At 43.7% G+C, this 26,960-nt stretch overlaps 1 protein-coding gene across 2 annotated transcripts in view; it reads left to right on the forward strand.

Moving 5' to 3' along the window:
• The first annotated feature begins 3,341 nt into the window (after nt 1-3,341).
• Nucleotides 3,342-26,960, forward strand: part of nosip (nitric oxide synthase interacting protein) — a 33,171-nt gene continuing 9,552 nt past the window's right edge. The window contains exons 1-6 of one of the 2 annotated variants that reach the window (XM_073033586.1): nt 3,342-3,502; nt 7,114-7,223; nt 8,793-8,898; nt 11,683-11,764; nt 18,693-18,834; nt 26,471-26,589. In XM_073033586.1, coding sequence (XP_072889687.1) covers nt 7,154-7,223; nt 8,793-8,898; nt 11,683-11,764; nt 18,693-18,834; nt 26,471-26,589 — 519 coding nt within the window. In that variant the 5' untranslated portion in view covers nt 3,342-3,502; nt 7,114-7,153. The remainder of the gene's footprint in view (nt 3,503-7,113; nt 7,224-8,792; nt 8,899-11,682; nt 11,765-18,692; nt 18,835-26,470; nt 26,590-26,960) is intronic. The other variant, XM_073033585.1, reaches the window with a different exon arrangement.

Raw genomic sequence — 26,960 nt, forward strand, 5'->3', positions numbered from 1 at the left:
GATTCTATATGCAGAAAGGTGCCAGAAAATAGCCAGCAATATCACAAATGGACCCACCCAGCCACCCTGCTCATGGACTGTTTGTCCCACTCCCATCAGGGAGGAGGCTACGTCCACACCAGGACCACCAGACTCAAAAACAGTGACTTTCCCCCAGCAGAAAGGCCGATCAGCTCTTCCACCCACTAACCCACCCTCCACACCCCCCACCACTACTTTATCATTTTCTGTCAGAGTCTCCTTATGTACAGACACTCCTGAGCTTAGTGTCTCTATATGGATATATAATCAATCTTGGTATATAAGCCATCTTATGTATTTATATTTATTGTGCTTTTTTATAATTATTGAGTTCTTTACCTTATGTTTTTTGTGCTGCTTTGGACCCACAGTAACAATTATTTTGCTTTCCTTTACACTTGTGTAATGGAAATGGCATTAAACAATCTTGAATCTTGGTAAGTCCCTGAAACATTTTGCATTGTTGGTTGAGGACATATGAGTTGTAAAACACTGGCTTGGATTAATGGTGCAATAAATGTTGTCCCCACAGTATTCACAGTGACTCTAGTATGAGTAAAGTATGATTGAAATTTTTAAAATAGTGAGGCTGTAAGGGGTATCATACCAATGTGAATTTTGTAATCAACATTTTCTCAAACGCAGCCAGAGTTGTTTGAAGCAACAGACTTTGCCAGCAATGACCACATTCAGTGTCATATTCTCTGCACTGTGTCCAATGACAGGGGTGATCACGGTCTTTGACCATGATTGTTCTTGGCAAATTTTTCTACAGAAGTGCCCTCTTCTGGACAGTGTCTTTACAAGACGGTTGACTCCAGCCATTATCAATACTCCACATAGATTGTCTGCCTGGTGTCAGTGATCGTATAACCAGGACTTGTGATCTGCACCGGCTGCTCATACGACCACCCACCACCTGCTCCCATGGCTTCACACGACCCTGATTGAGGGGGCTAAGCAAGTACCACACCTTGCCTAAGGGTGACCTGCAGGCTAGCAGAGGGAAGGAGCACCTTAACCTCCTTTGGTAGAGACGTATCTCCACCCTGCCATCTGCACATCCAGTGTACAAATCTAAAAAAGTACAGAACTGTAACAACAGAGACGGGTGTTTGAAAAGAAAATAATACCTCTGGTGAAAGGCCATCACTATGGTAAGTTGTAAGGAAGCAAGTGGATAATCCAACGTCCACCCAGGTCATCAGATGTTTACTCCTCTCCGTAGAACATATACGTAAAACTCAAGGCCCGCGGTGGAATTATCTTTGGCCTGCGAGATAATATCTAATTACTATTAAAGCTGGCCCCAGTAATCGAAGCGCCTATGGCGTATGATATGGCTAATGCTGAGTTTATTCAGGTACCAGGTTTTCAGGGTTTTTAGTGTTTATTCGGCAGTCTTCATAAGAAACGGAATTTGTAAAGTGAAACACTTTGTAGTTATAGCAGAGACTGAGACACATGAGAGCAAGCTGAAAAAACGGAGGCAACGAAAGCTGCGTTCGCACGCGTCCGACTGATCCGGCCCGCATGAAGCTGCATTTTGCTCAATCCGGCCTGTGACCTAAAATGAGTTTGACACCCCTGCTAGAAGCTGCCCAACCTGCTGAGTTCCTCCAGTATCTGGTGTGTGATCTTCAGCACCTGCCATTGCTCGTGACTTTGCTCTGGGTATATCAGACTAAATAAATGCTGTCTGACCTGCTAACCAGTTTGTTTCAGTATCAGGTGGTTGTTGGGACTTCAGAGAAATACCAAATCAAAGATTCAGAGATGCAAAGTACATTTATCATTAAAGAATGTATAAATTATACACCCTGAGATTTGTCTGCTTGCTGGCAGACACAAAGCAAGAAATCCGAAATAACCCAATTTAGAAAAAAGACCACCACACAATGTGCAGAGAGAGAGAAACACGATATCATGTAAACAATAGAATTGAGCAACAGCATTCCGAACCAAACTGAATCCATAGGCCCGAATCCCTGGAGTAGGCCCAAAGCCACAGTCTCAGTTCCTCATATTAGCAGGAGAAATTCCCGCAAAGCTCGCAGACACGAAGCACAGCTGCCGGGACAGTCTCGGAGAGAGGAGTGAACGATTGAGATCAGCCTGACTCTGGGCCTGACACCCTGCCTTTCCAGTCTATCTGGGCCATCATTTAAAGTGTCCAAACAGTGGATCGCACCTCGCATTAGGAGCCAGGACCCTCCATGGTAAAACGTTCCGGACCTTGACCTCGCCACCCAGTGATTTGCTCTGGGTCTGGACCGCGTCGCCCAGCCCACAGCTGTTCTTGACCTTTCTGAATTGCTCGGTACTTAGAGCGACCCAGCCTTGCCCCCTGGTTAGTTGGACGGGCATCCAAACACCTCTTCCTCTCCAAATCGCTCACTCCAACTCCATCTGTGTTGATTATGCAACACGCCAGCATGGCTTATCCCTTGAATTCGCCCACCTCTTCATTGTTTGCAGTGAAAGTCTACCACAGCCTACTTCAGAAAAGGTGTTAATAATTATGTTTTTAGTCAAATTTCTTGCCTTTCAAACCACCTTAAGCTGTTGCAGGCTTTCGGTGGCGTCAGCTTAAACTGGAATTCCTGAGAAAACTCAAAAATGTGGAAGCAGATAACTTAAAGATATTTGCCTCTTGCTGGCAAGTCTGGCGTGGTCAGTGTTTGATTCTGATTGGTAAGTCAGTTAATTCAATGCCATTACAGCTTGGGTCATTCTGATTTCAGAGTTCAATTCCAGAGCCCTTGTGTAAGGAGTCTTCTCCATGGAATGTGTGGGTTTTACCCGCGTCCTATGGTTTCCTCCCACAGGTTAATTGGTCATTGTAAATTGTCCCGTGGTTAAGTTAGGGTTAATCGTGTATGTCGGGGTTGCAGTGTGGCTTGAAGGGCTGGAAGGGCCTATTCCGCACTAGATAAAATATGTAAAAGCAAAGGGAAATAGGTTCTGAAGGAGCTGGTGGGAGCCACTACTCCTCCCATCCCACAGGGGGCGGACAGGCTCAATTGTTGAATCTTCCAGTGTTGTGTACGTATTTTTGAATCTGTTTAATAAAAAATATAAAAAAAATTGTGGGAGTCACTGGTCCTCTCATCCTGCAGGGGGCGGCAGCCTGCACTGTTGGAGCCACTGCTCCTGACGTCCTGCAGGGGGCGGATAGGCTCAACTGTGGGAGCCACTGCTCCTCCTATCCTGCAGGGGGAGTACAGTTCGCTCTGCAACGGAATATTTCTTACCTTTCTTCACTCCGGTGCCACCCTTTCGACGAGACGAGCTTACACTTCACATTCAAGGTTCTCTTTATGCATAAAATCCCGTAACCTAGTTAATAAATTGACATTTTCACCGCCCGAAAACCGAGCAAGATGTATGCGCATGCGTAGCCCCCAACGACCGCCTTCTGGTGACGCCATTGTTTTCGGTCATCTCCGATTGACTTCCGGTGTGGGGGGTGTTGCTCGGGGTGAGTACGAAACTCGGTTAAAATCACTGATTTCAGCTAAATAAACTGCTTAAAATTATTATCGTGGGGGTTTACAGCGTGCTTTCCCCTCCAGAACACAATTTCAGTGATTATTTTAAATGGGGATTAGTCAATCTAGAGGGAAGAAGGTTTACAGTGGTAGGTCGGTACAGTACAAACACGACAAACGTGTTAACGTAACACTAAATTAAGGTTCTCAACGAAATAAAACATTACACCATTGAAGGTTGAGTAAGAGATAAAGAAGTATAGTCCGAGACTGTGTTGGAACCTGTTGGCAGTGGGAAAGGAGCTGTGTTGAACCTCGAGGTAAGGGTCTTCAGGCTAGGGATGCTACATTGCGCTGGAAGCACGGTGACACATGTCTCAATATCCTCGGATATCGATGCAAACAACGCATTTCACTGTCAGTTTTGATGTACATGTGACAGATGAGCTCAGGGCATGGACCAGCATTGTATGCTGTTGTTGTCATTACTGAGACTTTGTTGCAGGGAGGGTCAGGGCTGGTAGCTCGGTATTCTGGGGTTCCGTTGTTATAGGGGTGATAGAACGGGTGGAATTACTAGTCAGAGAAAATGTCACAGCAGTGCTTGGTCAGGACCGACTGGAGAACTCGTATAGTGAGGCTTTCTGGTTGGAATTGAGGCATAGGAAAGGCACGGCATTAAAGGGGCTATATTGTAGACCAACCAACAGTTGCAGAATTTAGAGGAACAAATCACTGACTGTTGCAAGAAACAGAAGATTGTGATAGTAGGTGATTTTAACTTTCCACATACAGTATTGACTGGGACTCCCATATTTAAAAGGACTAGATAAGATAGTTTGTCAAGAGTGTTCAGGACAGTTTCTTAATCAGTACATAGAAGTACCAATTAGTGAGTGCAATCTCCTGTTAGAGAATGAGACAAGACGGGTGACTGAAATTTGTGTAGGGGAACACTTGCATCTAGTGTTCTTAATGCCGTTAGCTTCAAGGTAATAATGGAAAAGGATAGGTCTGGCCCTCAGGTTGAGATATTACATTGGAGAAAGGCTCATTTCAATGGTATCAGAAAGGATTGAGACAAGCTGTTTTCTGGCAAAGGTGTACTTGGTAAGTGGGAGGCCTTCAAAAATGAAATTTTGAGAGTACAAAACTTGTATGTGCCTGTCAGAATAACAGGGTTAGGGAATCTTGGATTTTGAGAGATAATGAAATACTGGTAAAGTTTTTAAAAAAAGGAGGTGCACAGCAGTTATGAACAAATGAGGTGTTTGTGGAGTATACGGCATGCAAGAGAACACTTGAGAAATAAATCAGGAGTGCTTAAAGAAGGTATGAGATTGCCCTAGCAGACAAGGTGAAGGAGAATCCTAAGGACTTCTACAGATAAGTTAAGAGCAAAAGGATTGCAAAGGAGAAAATTGGTCCTCTGGAAGATCAGAATGGTAATCCAGAAGAGATCAGGGAGATCTTAAATGGAGTTTTTGCATCTGTATTTACTCAGGAGATGAACACAGAGTCTTTAGAAGTGAGGCAAAGCAGCAGCGAAGTGATGGACAGTTTACAGAGGAGGAGGTATTTGCCATCTCGAGGTAAATTAGGGAGGATAAATCCCCAGGGCTGGATGAGGTTTTTCCACAGATCCTGTGGGGAGGCAAGTGCAGAAACTGTAGGGGCCCTAGCAGAGATATTTGAATCATCTGTAGTGACAGCTGAGCGACTGATGGATTAAAGGATAGCCCATGTTGTTCTGCTGTTAAGAAAAACTCTACGAATAAAGCGGTAAATTATGGGCCAGTGAGCCTGACATTAGTAGTGGGAAAGCTATTGGAAGGTATTCTGAAGGTGCTAATATGAGTATTTGGATAGACAAGAACTGATTAGAGATAATGTAGCTTTGTGTGTGGTAAATCATGACTTAGAGTTTTTCGAGGAAGTTACCGGGAAAGTTGTGAGTGAAAGGCAGTGAATGTTGACTACGTGGGTTTCAGCAAGGCATTTGACACGTCCAGCATGGAAGATTGAAGGTTCAGTCTCTCGGTATTCAGGATGAGGAAGTAAATTGGATTAGACATTGGCTTTGAGGGAGAAGCCAGAGAGTGGTAGTAGATGGTTGCCTCTCTGACTGGAAGCCTGTGACCAGTGGAGTCCCAGAGGGATTGGAGCTGGGTCCATTGTTGTTTGCCGTCAGTTCAATGATGGATGATAATGTGGTTAACTGGATCAACAACACCAAGACGGGGGGTGTAGTGGACAGTGATGAAGACTATCGAAGCCTGCAGTGGGATCTGGACCAGCTGGAAAAATGGGCTGAAAAATGGCAAATGGAATTTAATGCAAACAAGAGTGAGGTGTTGCACTTTGGGAGGATCAACCAGGGTTGGTCTTACACAGTGAGTGGTAGGGCACTGAGGAGTGTTGTAGAACAAAGGGATCTAGGAGTACTGGTCCATAATTCATTGAAAGTAGTGTCATTGATAGATAGGTTTGTGAAGAAAGCTTTTGGCACATTGGCCTTCATAAATCAACGTACTGAGAACAGGAGATGAGATGTTATGTTGAAGTTGTACAAGATGTTGGTAAAGCTGAATTTGGGGTAATGTGAGCAGTTTTTGGTCACCTATCTATAGGAGAGATGTAAATAAGATTGAGAGTGTACAGTGAAAATTTATGAGGATGTTGTTGGAACTGGGGAACTTGAATATAAGGAAAGATTAAATAAGTTAGGACTTTATTCACTCAAACGTAGAACTTTGAGGGGACATTTGATGGAGGTAGACAAAATTATGAAGGGTATAGATGGGGTAAATGCAAGCAGGCTTTTTCCACTGAGGTTGGGTAGGACCACGACTGGAGGTCATGGTTTAAGGGTAAAAAGTGAAATGTTTAAGGAGAACATGAGGGGAAACTTTTTCACTCAGAGGGACGTGAGAGTATGGAACGAGCTGCAAACACAAGCAGTGGATGTGGTTTCGGTTTCAATGTTTTGGAGAAGTTGGGAGCAGATTGATGGGACTTGGTAGTTTAAATGGGCCTGTGTCTGTGCTGTCATTTTCTACGACTAATCTCTTTAATCATGTACCTCCTGCCTAATGGCAGTGTTAGGAAGAGGGTATGGTGGGGTCCCTGATGGTGCAAGTCTTCTTCCTGATATCACTTGTTGTAGATGTCCTGGATAGTGGGTTGAACTGTCCCTGTAATGGAATAGGCGATAGCACTTGCATCACAAGAGACTGCAGACGTTTGGGTAGTAAAAACCCAATAGCTGAAGGAACACAGTCAGTTGGGTAGTATTTGTGGAAGCAAAGGAATGGTCACTGATTTGATTTGATGGAAACAATGCTTTTGCTGTACGTCTTGGTGTACATGTGACAAAGCAAATTTCTCTAAATACAAGTGTTTTTAAATAAATTGAAACAGGAATTGGGGAGAACTTTGTCTTAACTTGGTATCTATAGGAGTGTTTGGGTCAAATTGCCTGGAAGGTGGAAAGCACACAGGAAAAGAGGACTCTGCTGTGTGATTGGATCAATTGAAGGTCGTGCTGGCATGATTGGAGAGGGGCTGAATGGACTGATTGTTCCATTGCTATCTTTGCTAGTGTACCTTCTCTGGCTAAACCCCCAAGCCGGTTGTGAGTGATGACGAGGCACGGCAAGAACTGTACAGCTGGGGCTGTGTACACATACTACGAGAAGAGGAAAGATACAGGTACTTGACCACAGCAAAAGTGGGGGCTTATAGTTTTAATGTCATGAAGAATGAAATAAGAGGTGATCTGTGTTCAGAGTTCTAAGTAAATTTTGTTATAAAGCATATGTCATCAAATATTACTCTGAGATTCATCTCAAGTTCGAGTGTGTCCTAGTGAGAGAGAGAGAGAGAGAGAGAGAGACACACACACACACACACACACACACACACCACACACACACACACACACACACACACACACACACACACACACACCCCACCCCACCCCACCCCACCCCACCCCACCCCAAACAGAACAACATTCCTCCAGACCACGGTGCACCCACAAAGAAAATATTTTACACAGTACATAAAATATTACCATAAATTAGTTCACAAAATACAATTCAAAATTACATATAGTGTGTGGCACAAGTAAACAGCTCGCTGTCCTAATTACGAGACCTCAGTGGTGGCAGGGTATTTAGTAGTCTGACAGCCTGAAGGAAGAAGCCATTACCCAGTCTGGTGGTCCTCGTCCTGTTACTCCTGTACCAACCCCCCCGGCAATAGTGCATCAAAGAGGTTGTGGGATGGATGGTGGGGACCCGCAGCAATATTTGGGCCTTTTGTCTACAACACCCCGTAGATGTTTTTATTTTTTATTTTCACAATTTGTCTTCTTTTGCACAGAAACTGGCGCTGATTTGAGTGCATTTCTATGTTACATTGACTGTTCTATTTATCATATTTTATTATAAATTACTATGATTGCACATTTAGACAAAGATGTAATGTAAAGATTTTTACTCATATATGGATGTAAGAAATAAAGGCAATTTATAGTAATTTATAATAAATATGTACAACAGGATTGTCAATATTACATAGAAATACAGTTGTATCAGCATGAATTAATCAGTCTGATGGCCTGGTGGAAGAAGCTGGCCCAGAGCTGCTTGGGCCTGGTTTTTATGCTGCAGTACCGTTTCCTGGATAGTAGTAGCTGCAACAGATTATGATTGGGGTGACTCAAGTCCCCAATGATCCTTTGGGCCCTTTTTACACACCTGTCTTTGTAAACGTCCTGAATAGTGGGAAGTTCACATCAACAGATGCGCTGGGTTGTCCGCACCTCTCTCTGCAGAGTCCTGCGATTGAGGGAAGTACAGTTCCCGTACCAGGCAGTGATGCAGCCAGCCAGGATGCTCTCAATTGTGCCCCTGTAGAAAGTTCTTAGGATTTGGGGGCCCACACCAAATGTCTTCAACTGTCTGAGGTGAAAGTGGTGCTGTTGTGCTTGTTTTCATCTCACAACCGTAATATTCAGACCACGTGAGATCCTCGGTGATGTGGATGCTGAGGAACTTAAAGCTGTTCACCCTCTCAACCCCAGATCCATTGATGTCAATAGGGGTTAGGGATCCAGTGCTCCTGTAATTCCACGACATTTGCCAGACTGTTATTTATTTTAAGTTTCAGATCGATAGGTTTTTGTTATTCGGAAGATACTGATGAAGAGAACTGGTCAGGGGTAATGATGCTGCATGGTCCTAGTGACTGAATGTTCCTCTCTTCCTCACCCAGCTGTTTCCGGCTATGGAACACAGTCCTTGCGTCTCAGCAAAGATTCCATCAAGGACTTTGATTGTTGCTGTCTGTCCTTGCAACCCTGCAGGGATCCTGTCATAACGTAAGTCTCTCTAATTTTCTATCCTTTGTCTTCTCTCCCTATTACTGTAGATTGTGGACCTGGGGGCCCACTCCCTCCACTCTACACCCTACCTTCTTTCGCCCTGCTCCAGTTGTTTTTCCTTACTCCATCTGCCCCCTCAGTCGGGATCAGATGTAGAGCCCTAAGTACAGGCTCCACATCATGCCAACAATCACTTGTTGCTTTCAGATCAGAGACGTAGAGGGCATAAACAGGTCCTTTTACCAGCATTTGGTCTTTTGTGCCTCAGCCAGGTACTGTGTCAAAATGTCTGCGTTTCACCATCAGCTCAGTTTGTGCTTTCAGTTCTCCAACCCTCTCTCTGAGAAAATTCTTCCTCCAATCCCTCTTAATATTTCCTACCCTCACCCTAAACCAGGGGTTCCCAACCTCTTTAATGCCATGGACCAGTTCATTAAGCAAGGGTTAATGATAGTAACTCAGGTTGGGAACCCCTGGTTTAGAGTAACACTCAGAAAAAGTGAGTCATTTGTTTGCTAATGTAATTGCTTCAGCACAGCACTGGGGCCCATGGCTCTGTACTGATGCTGCACTTTTCTATGTTCTAATAAACCCTGCAAAACCCTTTTATTCTTGTGTTCACAGTCAATGCGTTAGTCCTGTTTTATTGCATTCCTTAAATGCAGTTGGACTGTTGCCCCTCATGTAACCCCTGGGGTGGTTCACTACTGAAGTGTTGTATGTAGCCTCCAACCTGATGGCATGACAACACCTTGTATTCCGTTTGGGTGGGCTCCAAACTGATGGCATGAACATCGATTTCTCAAACTTTTGGTAATGCCACCCCCCCCACTTCACCATTTCCCATCCCCTTTTCCCTCCCTCACCTTATCTCCTTCCCATTGCCTTCCTCTGGTGCCCCTCCCCTTTTTTTCTTTCTTCCATGGTCTTCTGTCTCTTTCACCAATCAAGTACCCAGCTCTTTACCTCATCCCTCCTCCTCCAGGTTTCACCTATCACCAATGTGTGTCTCTCTCCCCTCCCCCCACTTTTAAAATCTACTCCTCAGCTTTTTTTTCTCCAGTCCTGCTAAAGGGGTTTGGCTCAACACGTTGACTGTACTATTTTCTATAGATGCTGCCTGACCTGCTGAGTTCCTCCAGCATTTTGTGTGTGGTGTTCGGATTTCCAGCATCTGCAGATTTTCTCTAGTTAGAGAACACACTGAACAATTGTGTACATACTGTGACCACTAGGGGGCACACTGAACAATTGTGTACATACTGTGACCACGAGGGGGCACACCAAACAGTTTATATATATATATGTATGTAATTACACTGCCTATAAAATGTATTCGCCCCACTTGGAAGTTTTCGTGTTTTATTGTTTTGCAACATTGAATCACTGTAGATTTAAATTGGAGCAAGCACGAGGAAATCTGCAGATGCTGGCAATTCAAACAACAACACACACAAAATGCTGGTGGAACACAGCAGGCCAGGCAGCATCTATAGGGAGAAGCGCTGTCGACGTTTCGGGCTGAGACCCTTCGTCAGGAATAACCGAAAGGAAAGATAGTAAGAGCTGCACTTTTACTATCTTTCCTTTCGGTTAGTCCTGACGAAGGGTCTCAGCCCGAAACATCGACAGCGCTTCTCCCTATAGATGCTGCCTGGCCTGCTGTGTTCCACCAGCATTTTGTGTGAGATTTAAATTGGCCTTTTTTGACAATATTCAACAGAAAAAGACGCTTCGGTGTCAAAGTGGAAACAGATCTCTATAAAGTGATCTAAATTAATTACAGATATAAAACACAAAAGAGTTGATTGCATAAGTATTCACTTCCTTTAATATGACATGCTAAATCATCACACAGTAGGGGGAACGTGCAAAAGTTGGCCATTTGGTCCCCTTGAACCTGCTGCAGCCAATCTAATGCCTTCAGCCTTTCCCTACCTGATCCCCAAAGGTTGTTTAAAAAATGTACTCAATGGCAAGAGTAATTTTGTCAATAATGGCTCTGAATTGAACTGTTGTATGTTCTATAGGACGTTTAGATAGTCACATGAATGTGTGGGAAATGGACGTTGTATAGGAAGAAGAGATTAGTTAGTCATTTGTTTACTGTTGCTTCAGCACAACACTGGGGCCCATGAGTTTGTACTGATGCAGCACTTTTCTATGTTCTAATAAACCCTGCAAAGCCCTTTCATTCTTGTGTTCACAGTCAATGTGTTAGTCCTGTTTTATTGCTTTCCTTAAATCCAGTTGGACTGTTGCCCCTCATGTGACTCCTGGGGTGGTTCACTGCCACAATCTGGCCTCACCCTCTCCAGTAGCAGAAGAACCCTACACTGGTCCTTCCCCACCGAGCCCTTGTGGTGGTCGCACTGAGCTTCAGTTCATCCCTCAGAACATACTCCTGCACCCTGGACTGCGCCAGTTGGCAGCATTCCTCAATGGGCATCTTGATTTGCTGGCAGATCAACAGTTTCGGAGTTCGGGAAGACCAAAGATTGTCGTTCACCCAGTTGATGAGCTTCCAGCAGCACCTGATATCCTTGGGAACAGCTTGTAGATGAAAGAGTTTCCTGTCTCACGGCTGCTCAGGTGAACTGGAACACAGGCCTTTGCATCTTGAGTCTCTTCGCAAACCCACAATTGCAAATTTGGCGCTGGTCAGGTATTGCCCTTGTGTGCACTTCCGAATTGAAAAGCCTCCTTTGAATAACGATAACTATCTGAAAATATGTGCAACGTACTCAGTCGTACTAATGAATCTTTATTTCTGTTCTGTAGACCCAATGGTTACATCTATGAAAAAGAAGCAATTCTTGAGTACATCTTGCATCAGAAAACTGAAATTGCCAAAAAGATAAAGGTAGATTTCCTTTAATCTCTTTTAAAAATTTATTTATAGATGAAGTGGACCAGGTCCTGCCAGCCCAATGAGCTGCACTGTCTGGCAACCCATTAGACAAAGGAGCAGAAATCGGCCGTTCAGCCCATCGAGTCTGCTCTGCCATTTTATCATGAGCTGATCCATTTTCCCATTTAGTCTCACTCCTCCTTCTCACCATAACCTTTGATGCCCTGGCTACTCAGATACCTAACAATCTCTGCCTTAAATACACAATTTTTTTTTCCAAGAGAGATCATCCCTGTTTAAACAGAACAGAGCAACCCACCTGTTTAACCTTAGCCTAATCACAGGATGATTTACAAACACCAATTAACCTACTAACCAGTACGCCTTTGGTCTGTGGGAGGAAACCCACAGGGTTCATGGGGAGCATATACAAACTCCATACAGGTGGTGCTGGAATTGAACCCCAAATTCCGACGTCCCGAGCTGTGACAGCACCACCGCTTTTCTCTGCATCCTCAACTCCCTTGGAATATCATCCTTTCCTACTTCTAAGATGGTGTCACACAGGGTGGTGGGTAGTCTGGCTGGAGTTTCCTCAGTATGGTAGTCTTGGATCCTATGCTTTTGCCATCTAAAGGTTCTTCAGAAGTCAAAAATAAGGCATAAAACCTGTTGCTTACGGTCATGTTATTAAGTGTTATAAGAAGAAATGAGAAGAAGTGTGGGGAGAGAAAAAGACTAAAAAGTAGTTGTGGTCTTCTCATACCAGACCAGAGAGAACAGAAATTCCAACAGAATTCCACTGACAACAGTTAGACAATAAGATGGCCGAGTCAAGTAATGTGTAACCTGTCACCGAAAGCAAGTATTTTCCTGAACAATACAGTCAACTGTAACCACAGGATAACTCACTGAACAATTACATGTATATAGGTGATTATATAAAGATATAAACAAGCATCGTCCATTCGTTATGTGCTGTATCGTACGATGTGGGTGATCATGGTCTTTCCGTGACCATGATTGTTCTTGGCACCTTTTTCTGTAGAAGCGGTTTGCCGTTGCCTTCTTGTCTTTACAAGATGGGTGACCCCCCCCCCCCAACCCCCCAAACCATTATCAATACTCTTCAGAGATCGTCTGCCTGGCGTCATTGGTTGCATGACCAGGACTTGTGATCTGCATCAGCTGCTCCCACCGCTTCACGTGGTCCTGATCAGGAGGCTAAGGAGGTGCTACACCTTGCCCAAGGGTGACCTTCAGGCTGATGAAGGGAAGGAGTGCCTTGCATCTCCTTTGTGGAGATGTATCTCCACCCCGCCACCTACACAAACAAGCATGAGAAAATTAAATGACAAGGAAGGAGTAAGAGGAAAGCAGAATGGACCATAGGAGAAAGGGAAGGAGGAGGTTGCACCAGAGGGAAGTGGTGGGCAGGTGAGGAGAAGAGAAGGGGTGAGAGGGGAACCAGAATGGAAAAAGAGAGATGGAGTGGGGGGAGAAATTACCAGAAATCAATGATCCTGCCATTAGGTTGGAGGCTGCCCAGAAAGAATATGAGGTGTTGTTCCTTCAGCCTGAGACTGGCCTCGTGGTGACACTCACACAGGAGGCCATAGACGATGTCAGAATGACAGTGGGAGGTGGAATTACAATGAGTGGCCACCGGGAGATCCTGCCTTTTGTGGCAGAAGAAATGACCTTGGGTGCAGAAAAATAACAGCAGAGCACTGAGATGTTGTAAATTGGCTTGCTGTCAAACTCTCTCATCTGTGTTCTACAGCTTTCTCAGTTCCCATCTTTCCTAAGACCATATGATATAGGAGCTGAACTGGGTCATTTGACCCCTCGAGTCTGTTCTGCCATTTCATCATGACTGATCCATTTCCCTCTCAGCCCCCATCTCTTGCCTTCTCCCCATATCCCTTCGTGCTCTAACCAATCAAAAATATAAACCTCTACCTTAAATATACATAAAGACATCCTCCTCAGCTGCCTATGGCAAAGAATTCCACAGATTCACCACTCTCTGGCTAAAGAAATTTCTTCTCATCCCCATTCCCCTCGGGATCAATAAAGTATGTCTGTCTGTCTGTTCTCAAAGGTGCCCCGAGGCTGTGTCCTCTGGTCTTTGACTCTCCCACCTTAGGAAACATCCTCTTCATATCCACTCTATCAAGGCCTTTCACCATTCGAAAGGTTTCAATGAGGCAGCCCTCATTCTTCTGAATTCCAGTGAATACAGTCGCAGAGCACAGAGACATCAAATACTCTTCATACGATGAGCCATTCAATCCTGGAACCATTGTTGTGAACCTCCATTGAACCCTCTCCGGTTTCAAAACATCCTTTCTAAGATAAGGGATACACACCTGCTCACAATACTCCCAAGTGAGGCCTCATCAGTGCTTTATAAAGTCTCAACATTACATCCTTGCTTTTAAACCATATAACCATATAACAATTACAGCACGGAAACAGGCCATCTCGGCCCTTCTAGTCCGTGCCGAACGCTTACTCTCACCTAGTCCCAGTGGCCCGCACTCAGCCCATAACCCTCCATTCCTTTCCTGTCCATATACCTATCCAATTTTACTTTAAATGACAATACCGAACCTGCCTCTACCACTTCTACTGGAAGCTCGTTCCACACAGCTATCACTCTCTGAGTAAAGAAATTCCCCCTTGTGTTACCCTTAAACTTTTGCCCCCTAACTCTCAACTCATGTCCTCTTGTTTGAATCTCACCTACTCTCAATGGAAAAAGCCTATCCATGTCAACTCGATCTATCCCCCTCATAATTTTAAATACCTCTATCAAGTCCCCCCTCAACCTTCTACGCTCCAAAGAATAAAGACCTAACTTGTTCAATCTTTCCCTGTAACTTAGGTGCTGAAACCCAGGTAACATTCGAGTAAATCTTCTCTGTACTTTCTCTATTTATATTCTAGTCATCTTGAAATGTATGCTAATATTGCTTTTGGCTTCCTCACCACAGCCTTAACCTGCAAATTAACTTCAGAGAATTGTGCACAAGGACTCCAAAATCTCTCTGCACCCCAGTTTTTTTGTATTTTCTCTCAATTTAGGAATGAGTCAACCCTTTCATTTCTTGTACCAAAGTGCATGATCATACATTTCCTGACACTGTATTCCATCTGCCATTTCTTTGCCCATTCTACTAATCTGTCTAGTAGAGGTAGCCTCTCTGTAGCCTCCTTCTGTAGCCTCTCTGCTTCCTCAGAACTACCTGCCCCTCCACCTACCTTCATACTGTCTGTAAACTTTGAAACAAAGCCATCAATTCCATCATTCAAATCATTGATATATAACGTAAAAAGAATTGGTCCCGACACAGACCCCTGTGAAACACCACTAGTCATCAGCAACCAGTCAGAAAAGGCTCCCTTTATTCCCACTTTTTGCCTCCTGCCAGTAAGCCACTGCTTTATCCATGCTAGAATCTTGGCTATAGTACTACGGGCTTGTAGCTTGTTCAGTAGCCTCATGTGTAGCACCTTGTCAAAGGCCTTATGAAAATCCGAGTACACTTAAACTAATTCTCCTTTGTCTATCCTGCTTGATACTTCAAATAATTCCAACAGATTTATCAGACAAGATTTTCCCTTGAGGAAATCTTGCTGACTATGGCCTATTTATCATGTGCCTCCTAGTAACCCAAAGCCACAACCTTAATAATCGACCCCAAATTATTTCCAGCCACTGAGGCCTTTCTTCTGCCTCTCTCCCATCTTGAGTGACATTTGCAATTTTTCTGTTTTCTGGAACCGTTCTAGAATCTAGTGAACCTTGAAAGATCATTATTAATGGCCTCTACGATCTCTTGGCCTCCTCTTTCAGAACTCTGGGGTGTACACCGTCTGGTCCAGGTGACTTATCTACCTTCAGACCTTTCAGTTTCCCAAGAACCTTCTCTCTAGTTATGGTAACTTGACACATTTCATGCCTCCTGAAACCTGGAACTTCCACTATACTGCTAGTGTCTTCTACAGTGAAGACTGATGGAAAATACTTATTCAGTTCATCTGCTATTTACTTGTCCCTCATTACTACCTCTCCAGCATCATTTTCCAATGGTCTGATATCCACTCTCGTCTCTCTTTTACACTATGTGTCTAAAGAAACTTTTGGTTATCCTCTTTAATATTATTGGCTAGCTTACTCTTGTATTTCCATCTTTATCTTCTTAATGACTTTTTTTTAGTTCCTTCTGTTAGTCCTCTAATTTCCCACTTATTTTTGCTTGATTTTATGCCCTCTCTTTGGCTTTTATGTTGGCTTTGACTTTTCTTGTTGGCCACAGTTGTGTCATCTTTCCTTAGAATACTTCTTTGGGATATATATATCCTGTGCCTTCTGAATTGCTCCCAGAAATTCCAGCCATTGGTGTTCTGCTGTCATCCCTGCCAGTGTTCTTTTCCAATAGTTTCTGGCCAACTTCTCTCTCATGCCCCTGTATTTCCCTCTACTCCACTGTAATTACTGATACGTCTGACTTTAGCTTCTCCTTCTCACGTTTCAGGGTGAATTCAATCATATTATGATCACGTGGTCCTACGTGTTCTTTTACCTTAAGCTCTCTAAACAATTCTGGTTCATTGCACAACACCCGTTCCAGAACAGCTGATCCTCTGGAGGACTCAACCACGAGCTGATCTAAAAAGCCATCTCGTAGGCACTCTAGAAATTTCCGCTCCTGTATTCCAGCACCAGCCTGATGTTCCCAATCTACCTGCATATTGAAGCCCCCATGACATTGCCCTTTTGGCAGCATTTTCTATCTCACATGTAGGCCACATCCTTCCTGCTGTTTGGAGGTCTGTATACAACTCCCATTGGGGTCTTTTTACCCTTGCAGTTCCTTAGCTCTATCCACAACAATTCAACACCTTCCGACTCTATGTCACCTCTTTCTAATGATCTGATTTCATTTTTTACCAACAGGACAATGCTGCCTCCTTTGCCTTCTTGCCTATCCTTTTGATACAATGTGTATCCTTGGACATTAGGTTCCCAGCTATAATCTTTCAGCCATGATTCAATGATGTTTACAACATCATAGCTGCCAATCTGCAACTGTGCTGCTAGTTCATTCCGTATACTGCATCCACTCAGATACATCTTCAGTCCTGTAGTCACTCGTTTTGATTTAGTCCATCTTTTTACGTTGCAACTCATCCTGTTTACTGAATTTTGCCCTATTAACAGCCTCTCCTCACTACATATTGCCTCTGTAAACTAGCTACCTCATCTTCAGTACTATTATCCACCTTTCCAACCGTAATTCTAGCTTTTAAGTATAGGCAACTCAGGACACTTCGCACTATGCTCAACCTTTTGATTCCTAACTTTGTCTGAGACCTTACCAGCATCTGCCTCCACAACCTCTCCACTAGCGGTTCTAGCACTCTGGTTCCCAACCCCATGCAACTCTAGTTTAAACCCCTCCATGCAGCACCAACAAATCTTCCCACTAAAATATTAATCCCCTTCCAGTTCAGGTGCAAATCGTCCCTTCTGTACAGGTCCCACCTTCCCTGGAAGAGAGCCCAATGATCCAAAAATCTTATGTCCTCCCTCCTACACTAACTCCTTAGCCACATATTAAACTGTATAATCTTCCTAGTTCTGGCCTCACTTGTACATGGCACAGGTAGCAATCCTGAGATCACAACCCTGGAGGTTCTGCCCTTTAACTTAGTACCTAACTCCCTGAACTCTCTATGCAGAATCTAGTAACTCATCCTCCCCATGTCATTGGTACCTACATGGATCACAACCTCTGGCTGTTCACTGTTCAGAATGTCTCAGTTCAGAATGCAGAGGATTCAATCCAAGATATCATTGACCCTGGCACCTGGGAGCCAACATGTCATCTGGGAATCTTATTCTTGCCCACAGAACTTCCTGTCTAACTAACGAACCCCCCGTCACCATAGTGTGCCTCTTCTTTCTCCCCCCACCTTTCCTTTCTGAGCCACAGAGGCCGACAGTGCCAGGCATCCCAACCACTGTGACTTCCCTCTGCTAGGTCATCTTCCCGATAGTGTCCAAAGTGATATACCTGTTGTTGAGGAGTATGGCTACAGGGGTACTCTGCAAAGGCTCTTTAACCCCTTTCCCCTTCCTGACTGTCGCCCAGTTTCCTGTGTCATATACCTTGGATGTAACTACCTCCCTACATTTCTAACCTATCACCCCTTCAGCCTCCTGTTCATCCAGTTCCAGCTGCAACTCCTTGCGTGGTTTATTAGAAGCTGCAGTTGGATGCACTTCTCGCAGTTGTAGTCGTCATGGACATTGGAGGTTTTCCTGCCTTCCCACATTCCTCAAGAGGAGCATTGCACTAGCCTATCTGTCAAGTGTATTGGCCCAGCTGAGCAGATAAAAAGAAGAGAAGGAAAAAACTTGAGCTTTTCTTTCCTTTGCTTTTTCTGACTGAAGCCTTTTTTCGCTGAAGCTTGAAGAACTAAAGCTTTAAGGTCACCAGTCTGACTAGGTCCACTCAGATGACAGCTGCTCCGTTTACCCTTGCCTCCCTTTAATCTGCTCTTACTGATCAATCCCAAATGCCGATTGGTCACTAGTCAAAGCTCTATTACGTTGCCATGACCCACTCCTGCCTTTTATCCTCAGGCAATGGACCTGATTTAAGTCCTATCCTCTTCAAACTTCTGATGTCCGGTTTGCCTGCTGGTCAAAGGGGGGGGGGGGGGGGGGGGGGGTGTGTGTGTGTGTGTGTGTGTGTGTGTGTGTGTGTGTGTGTGTGTGTGTGTGTGTGTGTGTGTGTGTGTGTGTGTGTGTGTGTGTGTGTGTGTGTGTGTGTGTACGTACATCTCACACTTCCTCCATTCCACTCATTTTGTGTGTGCGCACTGCACCCACACTCTCCAGTTATAGGCATTCTCTATCTCCTAGGCTTATGAGAAGCAGAAGAATGTGCAGAAGGTGGAGATGGCGCAGTTGGCGAAAGCAGAGAAGGAAAGCAAGGTCAAAGTGTTTCTGGAGAAAGAGTCGACCATTGTGAGCAAGCCCTTGAATCCCTTCAGCTCCAAAGAAGGTAAGGTGTTCTATGGTGCACCAGACAACTGTAGTGGAAAACGGGGTATGTCAACTGAGAATGCCCATCCACATGTGGAAGTTGGGGAATGTAATGACCAGGCAAGGGTAGGTTGAGATAGAATGTAGTCAGCACAGGCAAGGAACTTTTGAAGGGCATAGCTTCCCTTTGACTAACAGGTTACTGAGCCATTTTGCTTACTACACTCAAGATAATGTAGCAGAATGCCGCGAAACACACCCAATAAGCGAGGGACAATTGCTTTACTAACTTCAAAGTATCATCAATTGTCAGCTTGTAGCTTCCATTGACTTTTAACACCTCTGTTGTAAATGCTGATTGATCTTGCAAGTAAGGAATTCAAACATACACAGGTTACCAAATGGTCAATGTGCATAACTGCTAGTCAGTTCTGTATACAAATGTTCAGACTTCAGAACGGTGTGGTGACGGGCCATGTTGTTCTCCTTGTCATTGAGCTCTCTGCATCCCTTTAATTGGTGAGGACACTTAACAACACCCCGTTGTTCTGTATATTCTTTTATAGACTTCTGGAGGAAATGCTGCAGTGATATTGTGCAAAACAATCTCCCACAAACAGAACACAACATCCTGTTTTCGTGATAGCGATGGCCAAATGTGTATTGGCTGGTAGTGTGTGAGGAAACTTACTTTTGTTCAGATCAGCACCATCGGGTCGTTTAACCCTACTTTTGCTGGCAGGGTGATTTAGTATGTTATCTGTAAGGCACTGAGGCAGTTGACCTGTTTGTTTACTCATCACTGTTTGTTGGAGCTTTCTGTGGACAAACTGTTTGCTGCATTATAGAGGGAACTGCTCTCCATAGTACTCCTCAATCTGTAAAACTTTGGAACAGACTGAGCTCCTGAAACGTGCTGCAGAAGTGGCTTGCACTTCTGGTGACTGCATCCTCTTTGATGCAAGAGCTTCTGCAAATGCCTGAAATCCTGAGCTTCACACAAAATGCTGGAGGAACTCAGCAGGCCAGGCAGCATCAATGGGAAAGAGTAAACAGTTGCCATTTCGGGCTGAGACCCTTCATCAGGTAGTGTGTGATTTCCCTACTTGAGATTAGTTAGTTCAAGGCAGAGAGTAATTGAGCCTTACTGTCCAACAATTTTGAAAGATAATTTTCTCCACAATATTAATCCTGGTTAGACCACACTTGGAGTATTGTGTGCCGTTTTGGTTGTACGGATTAGGTTGGAAGTATGGAAGCCATTGTGGCCACACAATCAGGTTCAGGAACAGTTATTACCCGTCAACCATCAGGTTTCTGAACCAGCATGGATAACACATTCACCTCAACTCTGAACTGATTCCACAGCTTACAAACTCTACAACACATGTTCTCAGTACTTTTTTTGCACGATTTGTCTTTTTCATATTGGATGACTATCACTCTTTGTGTATAGTTTTTCGTAAATTCTATTGTAATTTTTTATTTGTAAATGTTTGCAAGAATATCAATCTCAAGATAGTATATGGTGACATACGTGTATTTTGATAATGAATCCATTTTGAACATTGCGTAAACTGCAAAAGGACAGCACTGGAGTTCAGGATCAAACCTGGGTCTCTGAGCCTGAGAGCTAAGGAATTGGCTTATTTTTGTCACAAGTACCAAGCTACACTGAAAAGCTGGTCCCATCTGATCTGTGCGGGTACTTTGATAATAAATTTAACTTTGATTTATGACACGACAGAAGAGGAGCAGCAGAGATTCACCAGGACTCCTCTGGTGAAGGACTTTAGTTATAAGAAGAGATTATATAGGCTGGGCTCATTTTCCCTGAGGAAAGGAGGCTAAAGGGTGATCCTATAGAAGTATATAAAATCAGGAGCTATTGACAGGGTTGATGGAATATTTTTCCCATGTCGAAGTAAAGTTATTATCAATGTACATATGCAGTATACCATCATATACAACCTTGAGATTGATCTTCTGAGGACTAAATATAGAGATACAATAGAATTACATAAAGACTGATGATAACCAATGTTTAAAAGATGACAAATTATGCAAATTTAAAAATAAAAATATTAACATGAGTTTAGAGTCTGAAAGTGAGTCTGTAGGTTGTGGAATCAGTTCAGAGTTCAGGTTATCCATGCTGGTTCATAAGCCTGATGGTTGAAGGGTAATTACTGCACCTGAACCTGGTGTTGTGGGTCCTGTGGCTCCTGTACCTGCTTCCCGATAGCAGCAGTGACAAGAGTATGTGTCCTGGGCAGCGGGTGTCCTTGATAATGGATGCTGCTTTCTTGTGGCAGTGCCCTTGTGAATGTGCTCAATGGTGGGGAGGGCTGGGCTGTATCCATACAGTGAACTTCAGTGGACTTTTCCATACTTGGGAATTGGTGTTTCCATGGTAGGTATATCAAAAGTAAGAAGGCTTAGCATCAAGATGAGAGGGGGGATTTTTAAAAGGTGCAGAGAGAGGCTGATACCAGGAGTGTGTCGTCAGAGGTGGTGGTGGAATTGGATACAACATTTATGAGGCAGTTTGACAGGAATGTCAATAGGCAAGGCAGTGGATATCATTGAGCACACTAACATGGAGCGCTGTTGCAAGAAAACAACGTCCATCATCAAGGACCCCCACCATCCAGGCCATTTTCCCTTCTCGTTGCACACAGAACTGTTCCCACCACCTAGGGACTCACTTTCAAGGACTCGTCATCTCCTGTTCTCAATATTCAATTCTTATTTATATATATATTTTTTTCTTTTTGTATTTGTACAGTGTGCTGTCTTTTACACACTGGTTGTTTGTTCATCCTGCGTGCATTTTTTTCATTGATTCTATTATGATTTATTGTGAATGCCCACAAGAAAATGAATCTCGGAGTTGTATATGGTGACGCATGTGTACAGTTGCAAGAAAATGTCTGTGAATCCTTTGCAATTATCTGGATTTCTGCACTAATTACGCACAAAATGTGGTAAAATCTTCATCTAAGTTACAAACTGCCTAAACTAATAACACACAAACAATTGTTCTTTTAGTCAGTACTGAGTAAACACCATTTAAACAGTCGCAGTCTAGGTTCAAAAAAATACGTGAACCTCTGTACTAATGTCTTCTACAAAAGCTCTTTGGAGTCAGGTGTTCCAATCAATGAGATGAGATTGGAGGTGTGGGTTGTAGAGGTGTCCTGACCTATAAAGAAGACACAAAGTCAGGTTACTGACAGAACCTGGTTTGAGATGTGTTTATTTTAATGCAAGGAGTATCATAAACAAGGCGGGTGAACTTAGAATGTGGATCAATACGTGGAACTGTGATGTTGTGGCCATTACAGAGACTTGGATGTCTCAGGAGCAGGAATGGCTGCTCAGTGTGCCAGGCTTTAGATGTTTCAAAAAGAACAGGGAGGGAGGCAAAAGAGGTGGGGGGGGGGGCATGGCATTGCTAATTAGGGATAGTGTCATGCCTGCAGAATAGGAGGAATGATTACTGAGTCAGTGTGGGTGGAAATTAGAAACAGGAAAAGGGCAATAACTCTAGTGGGTGTTATTTATAGACCCCCAATAGTAACAGGGATATCGAGGAGCAGATAGGGAGGCAAATTCTGGAACAGTGCAATAATAATAACAGGGTTGTTGTGATGGGAGATTTTAACTTTCCTAATATTGATTGGCATCTCCTTAGCACAAGGGGTTTAGTTGGGGTGGAGTTTGTTAGGTGTGCTCATGAAGGTTTCCTGATGCAATATGTAGATAAGCCAACTAGAGGAGAGGCTGTTCTTGATCTGATATTGGGAAATGAACCTGGTCAGGTGTCAGATCGCGGTGGGAGAGCATTTTGGAGGTAGTGATCACAATTCTATCTCCTTTACCATAGCGTTGGAGAGGGATGGGAGCAGACAATTTGGGAAAACATTTAATTAGAGTAGGGGGAAATGTGATGCTAACAGGCAGGAACTTGGGGGGATAAATTGGAAGCAGATGTTCTCAGGGAAATGCACAGCAGAAATGTGGCAAATGTTCAGGGAACATTTGCATGGAGTTCTGCATAGGTATGTTCCATTGAGGCAGGGAAAGGATGGTAGAGTTAAAGAACCATGGTACACAAAATATGCAGAGAATCTAGTTAAGAAGAAAAGAAAAGCTTATGAAAGGTTCAAGAAACTAGGTACTGTTAGAGATCTAAAATTCCGAAGTTGCTAAGAAGGAGCTTAAGGATGGAATTAGGAGAGCCAGAAGGGGCCTTGAGAAGGCCTTGGCAAGCAGGATTAAGAAAAACCTAAGGCATTCTACAAGGTTGTGAAAAGCAAGAGGATGAGTCTTGTGAGAATGGGACCAATCAAGTGCGATAATGGAAATGTGTGCATGGAGTTGGAGGAGGTAGCGGAGGTACTTTCACCAGGGAAAAAGACCTTGACAATTGTGGGGATGACTTACAGCGGACTGAAATGCTTGAGCATATAGACATTAAGAAAGGGGATGTGCTGGAGCTTTTGAAAAGCATTAAGTTAGATAAGTCACTGGGACTGGATGAGATATACCTCAGACTACTGTGGGAAGTGAGGGAGGAGATTGCTGAGCCTCTTGTGATGATCTTGGTGTCATCAATAGGGATGGGAGAAGTACTGGAGGATTGAAGGGTTGCAAATGTTGTTTCCTACCTAGGAAATTATGGACCAGTGAGTGTTATTTCAGTGGTGGGCAAGTTAGTGGAGAAAATCCTGAAAGGCAGGATTTATGAACATTTAGAGAGACATAATCTGATTATGGATAGTCAGCATGGCTTTGTCAAGGGCAGGTCATGCCTTACAAGCCTGATTGAATTCTTTGAGGATGTAACAAAACACATTGATGAAGTTCGAGCAGTAGATGTAGCGTATATGGATTTCAGTAAGGCATTTGATAAGGTTCCCCAGGCAAGGCTCCTTCAGCAAGTAAGGAGGCATGGGATCCAAGGAGACCTTGCTTTGTGGATCCAGAATTGGCTTGTCTACAGAAGGCAAAGGGTTGTTGTAGATGGTTCGTATTCTGCATGGAGGTTGGTGACTAGTGGTGTTCCACAGAGATCTGTTCTGGGACCCCTCCTGGAAGGATGGGTTAGTAAATTTGCTGATGACACAAAGGTTGGGGGTGTTGTGGATAGTTTGGAGGGTTGTCAGAGTTTATAATGGGACGTCAATAGGATGCAGAACTGGGTTGAGAAGTGGCAGATGGACTTCAACCCAGGTAAGTGTGCACTGGTTCAATTTGGTAGGTCCAATTTGAAGACAGAATATAATATAAATGGTAAGACTCTGGCAGTGTGGAGGATCTGAGAGATCTTGGGGTCTGTGTCGATAGGACACCCAAAGCTGCTGCGCAGATTGACAGTGTTGTTAAGAAGATGTATGGTGTGTTGGCATTCATTGACTGTGGGATTGAGTTCAAGAGCCATGAGGTAATGTTACAGCTATATAGGACCTTGGTTAGATCCCACTTGGAGTACTGTTCTCAGTTCTGGTTTCCTCATTACAGGAAGGATGTGGATACTATAGAGAGAGTGCAGAGGAGATTTACAAGGATGTTGCCTGGATTGGAGAACATGCCTTATGAGAATAGGTTGAGTATACTTGGCCTTTTCTCCTTGGAGCGATGGAGTATGAGAGGTGACCTGATTGAAGTGTATAAGATGATGAGGGGCATTGATTGTGTGGATAGCCAGAGGCTTTTTTCCAGGGCTGAAATGGCTGACACAAGGGGGCATAATTTTAAGGTGCTTGGAAATAGGACGTCAGGGGTAAGTTTTTCACACAGAGGGTGGTGGGTGTGTGGAATGCACTGTCAATGGTGGTGGTGGAAGCGGATACAATAGGGTCTTTTAAGAACCTCTTGGACAGGTACATGGAGCATAGAAAAATATAGGGCAATGTGCTAGGGAAATTCTAGGCAGCGTCAAGAGCAGGTTACATGGTCGGCACAACATTGTGGGCCGAAGGGCCTGTAATGTGCTGTAGATTTCTATGTTCTATGTTCTCAAGAATGGTCTGTTTATGTGCACCATGCCTCGATCAAAACAACTTTCAGAGGACCTTAGAAGAAGAATTGTAGAGATGTATGAAGTTGGAAAAGGCAACAAAAGCATTTCCATCAGTCCACAGTAAGAGAAATTGTCTACAAATGGAGGAAATTTGGTACCGTTGCTAGTCTCCCTAGGAGTGGGTGTCCTGCAAAGATCACACCGAGCACAGATGAGCAATGCTGAAGGACATGAATAAGAAACCAAGGGTAACAGCAAAAGACCCGCAGAAATCTCTAGAACTTGCTAAAGTCTCTGTTCATGTGTCCACTATAAGAAAAACACAACAAGAATGGTGTTCATGGAAGGGCACCACGGAGGAAACCACTGCTCTTAAAAAAGAAAACATTGCTGCATGTTTCAAGTTTGCAAAAGACCACCTGGATGTTCCACAATGCTTCTGGGACAACGACCTGTGGACAGATGAGACAAAAGTTGAACTTTTCGGCAGAAATGCACACTGTTATGTTTGGAGGAAAAAGACTCCAAGACTTCATCCCAACTATGAAGCATGGTGGAAGGAACATCATTATTTGAGGGCTGCTTTGCTGCCTCAGGGCCTGGACAGCTTGCAGTTGTTTAGGGAATAAAGAATTCAAAATTGTATCAAGACATTTTACTGGAAAATGTCACGGTACTGATCTGTCAGCTGAAGTTTAATGGAGGTTGGATGATGCAACAAGACAATGATCTGAAACACAAGAGTATATCAACAACAGAATGGTTTAAAAAGAAGAAAATTTATGTTTTGGAATGGCCAAGACAGAGTCTGGACCTTAACTCAATTGAGATGCTGTGGCATGACCTGAAGAGGGCTGTTCATGCTAGGGTTCACATACTTTTTCCAGCCTGGACTGTAAATGATTAAACAATGTGTTCAATAAGGACATAAAAAGTACAATTGTTTGTGTGTACTTAGTTTAGGCAGATTGTCTATTATTGTGACTTAGATGAAGATCAGACCACATTTTATGAGTAATTAATGCAGAAAACCAGGTAATTGCAAAGGGTTCACAAACGTTTTCTTCCAACTGTACTTGGATAATAAATTTACTTTGAACTTAAAAATTCAGGCAAATAGGGTTAGTGTAGATGGGTAAATGTTCAGCCTGGCCTTGGTGAACTTTACAACTCCATAAAATGGTGTGTGTGTGGTTTAGCATTCCACACTCACATGGAATTCCTTTCCCAGTTCAGCAGCAGTAGTTTTGGGAAGAGTACAAGTGTATTAACTTTCATACAGCGTGGTGCTGAGGCCCAAATATAACATCACTCTAGAGCAGGGATTCCTAACCTAGAGTCCACAGACCCCTGGATTAATGATAGGGGTCCATGGCATAAAAAAAGTTGGGAACCCTCTGCTCTAGAGAGTTAAGGTGTAATCTTCATTTGCAACAACTGCAAGGAACATTTGTTAAAGCTAGATGTGGCAATAGCATTACAACAAAAGGCCAAACAAACTCTGTATCAGAAAGTAGTAACGTCCCACAGTGCTAAACAACTTGTCCCGACTTCTTCCTGAGGTAGTTGTCTAGTTGGCTGTTATGATGCTCCATTCTCCCTCTGAGCCTGCCCTTTCATTCTCCAGACAAAGCCCAGGCCAGCTCCTCAACAAAAGCCATTCAGCAAGAGAACGAGAAACATTTACCCAGTTTCTGGATCCCATCACTCACCCCTGAGGCTAAAGCATCGACCCTAAGCAAACCGGTAAGCTTCTGTTTTATATATTCATATTTGGGAAATTGGATCCCTGCCTGATTAAAAAAAAAAATTATCTTGTGCCCACACTGCCTGAAATCAATAAAGACTGTAAGCCATGAAAGTGTTCCTTACAGAGTTTTGACAGTGAATCTGGGCTGTGCTGCTGAGATGACAAATTAGAATGAAAATCAGGTTTATCATCACTGACATTTCTCAAGAAATGTGTTGCTTTGAGCAGTAGTATAGTGGAATGCATAAAATAATTACTGTTACCTTCAGAAATGTAAAAACAATATGTAGTGCTAAAAGAGAACAAAATAGTGAGCTAGTGTTCATGGACCATTCAGCGATCTGAGGGAAAGAAGCTGTTCCTGAAA

This window comes from Hemitrygon akajei, chromosome 31, assembly GCF_048418815.1.
Source record: "Hemitrygon akajei chromosome 31, sHemAka1.3, whole genome shotgun sequence".
Classification (NCBI taxonomy): domain Eukaryota; kingdom Metazoa; phylum Chordata; class Chondrichthyes; order Myliobatiformes; family Dasyatidae; genus Hemitrygon; species Hemitrygon akajei.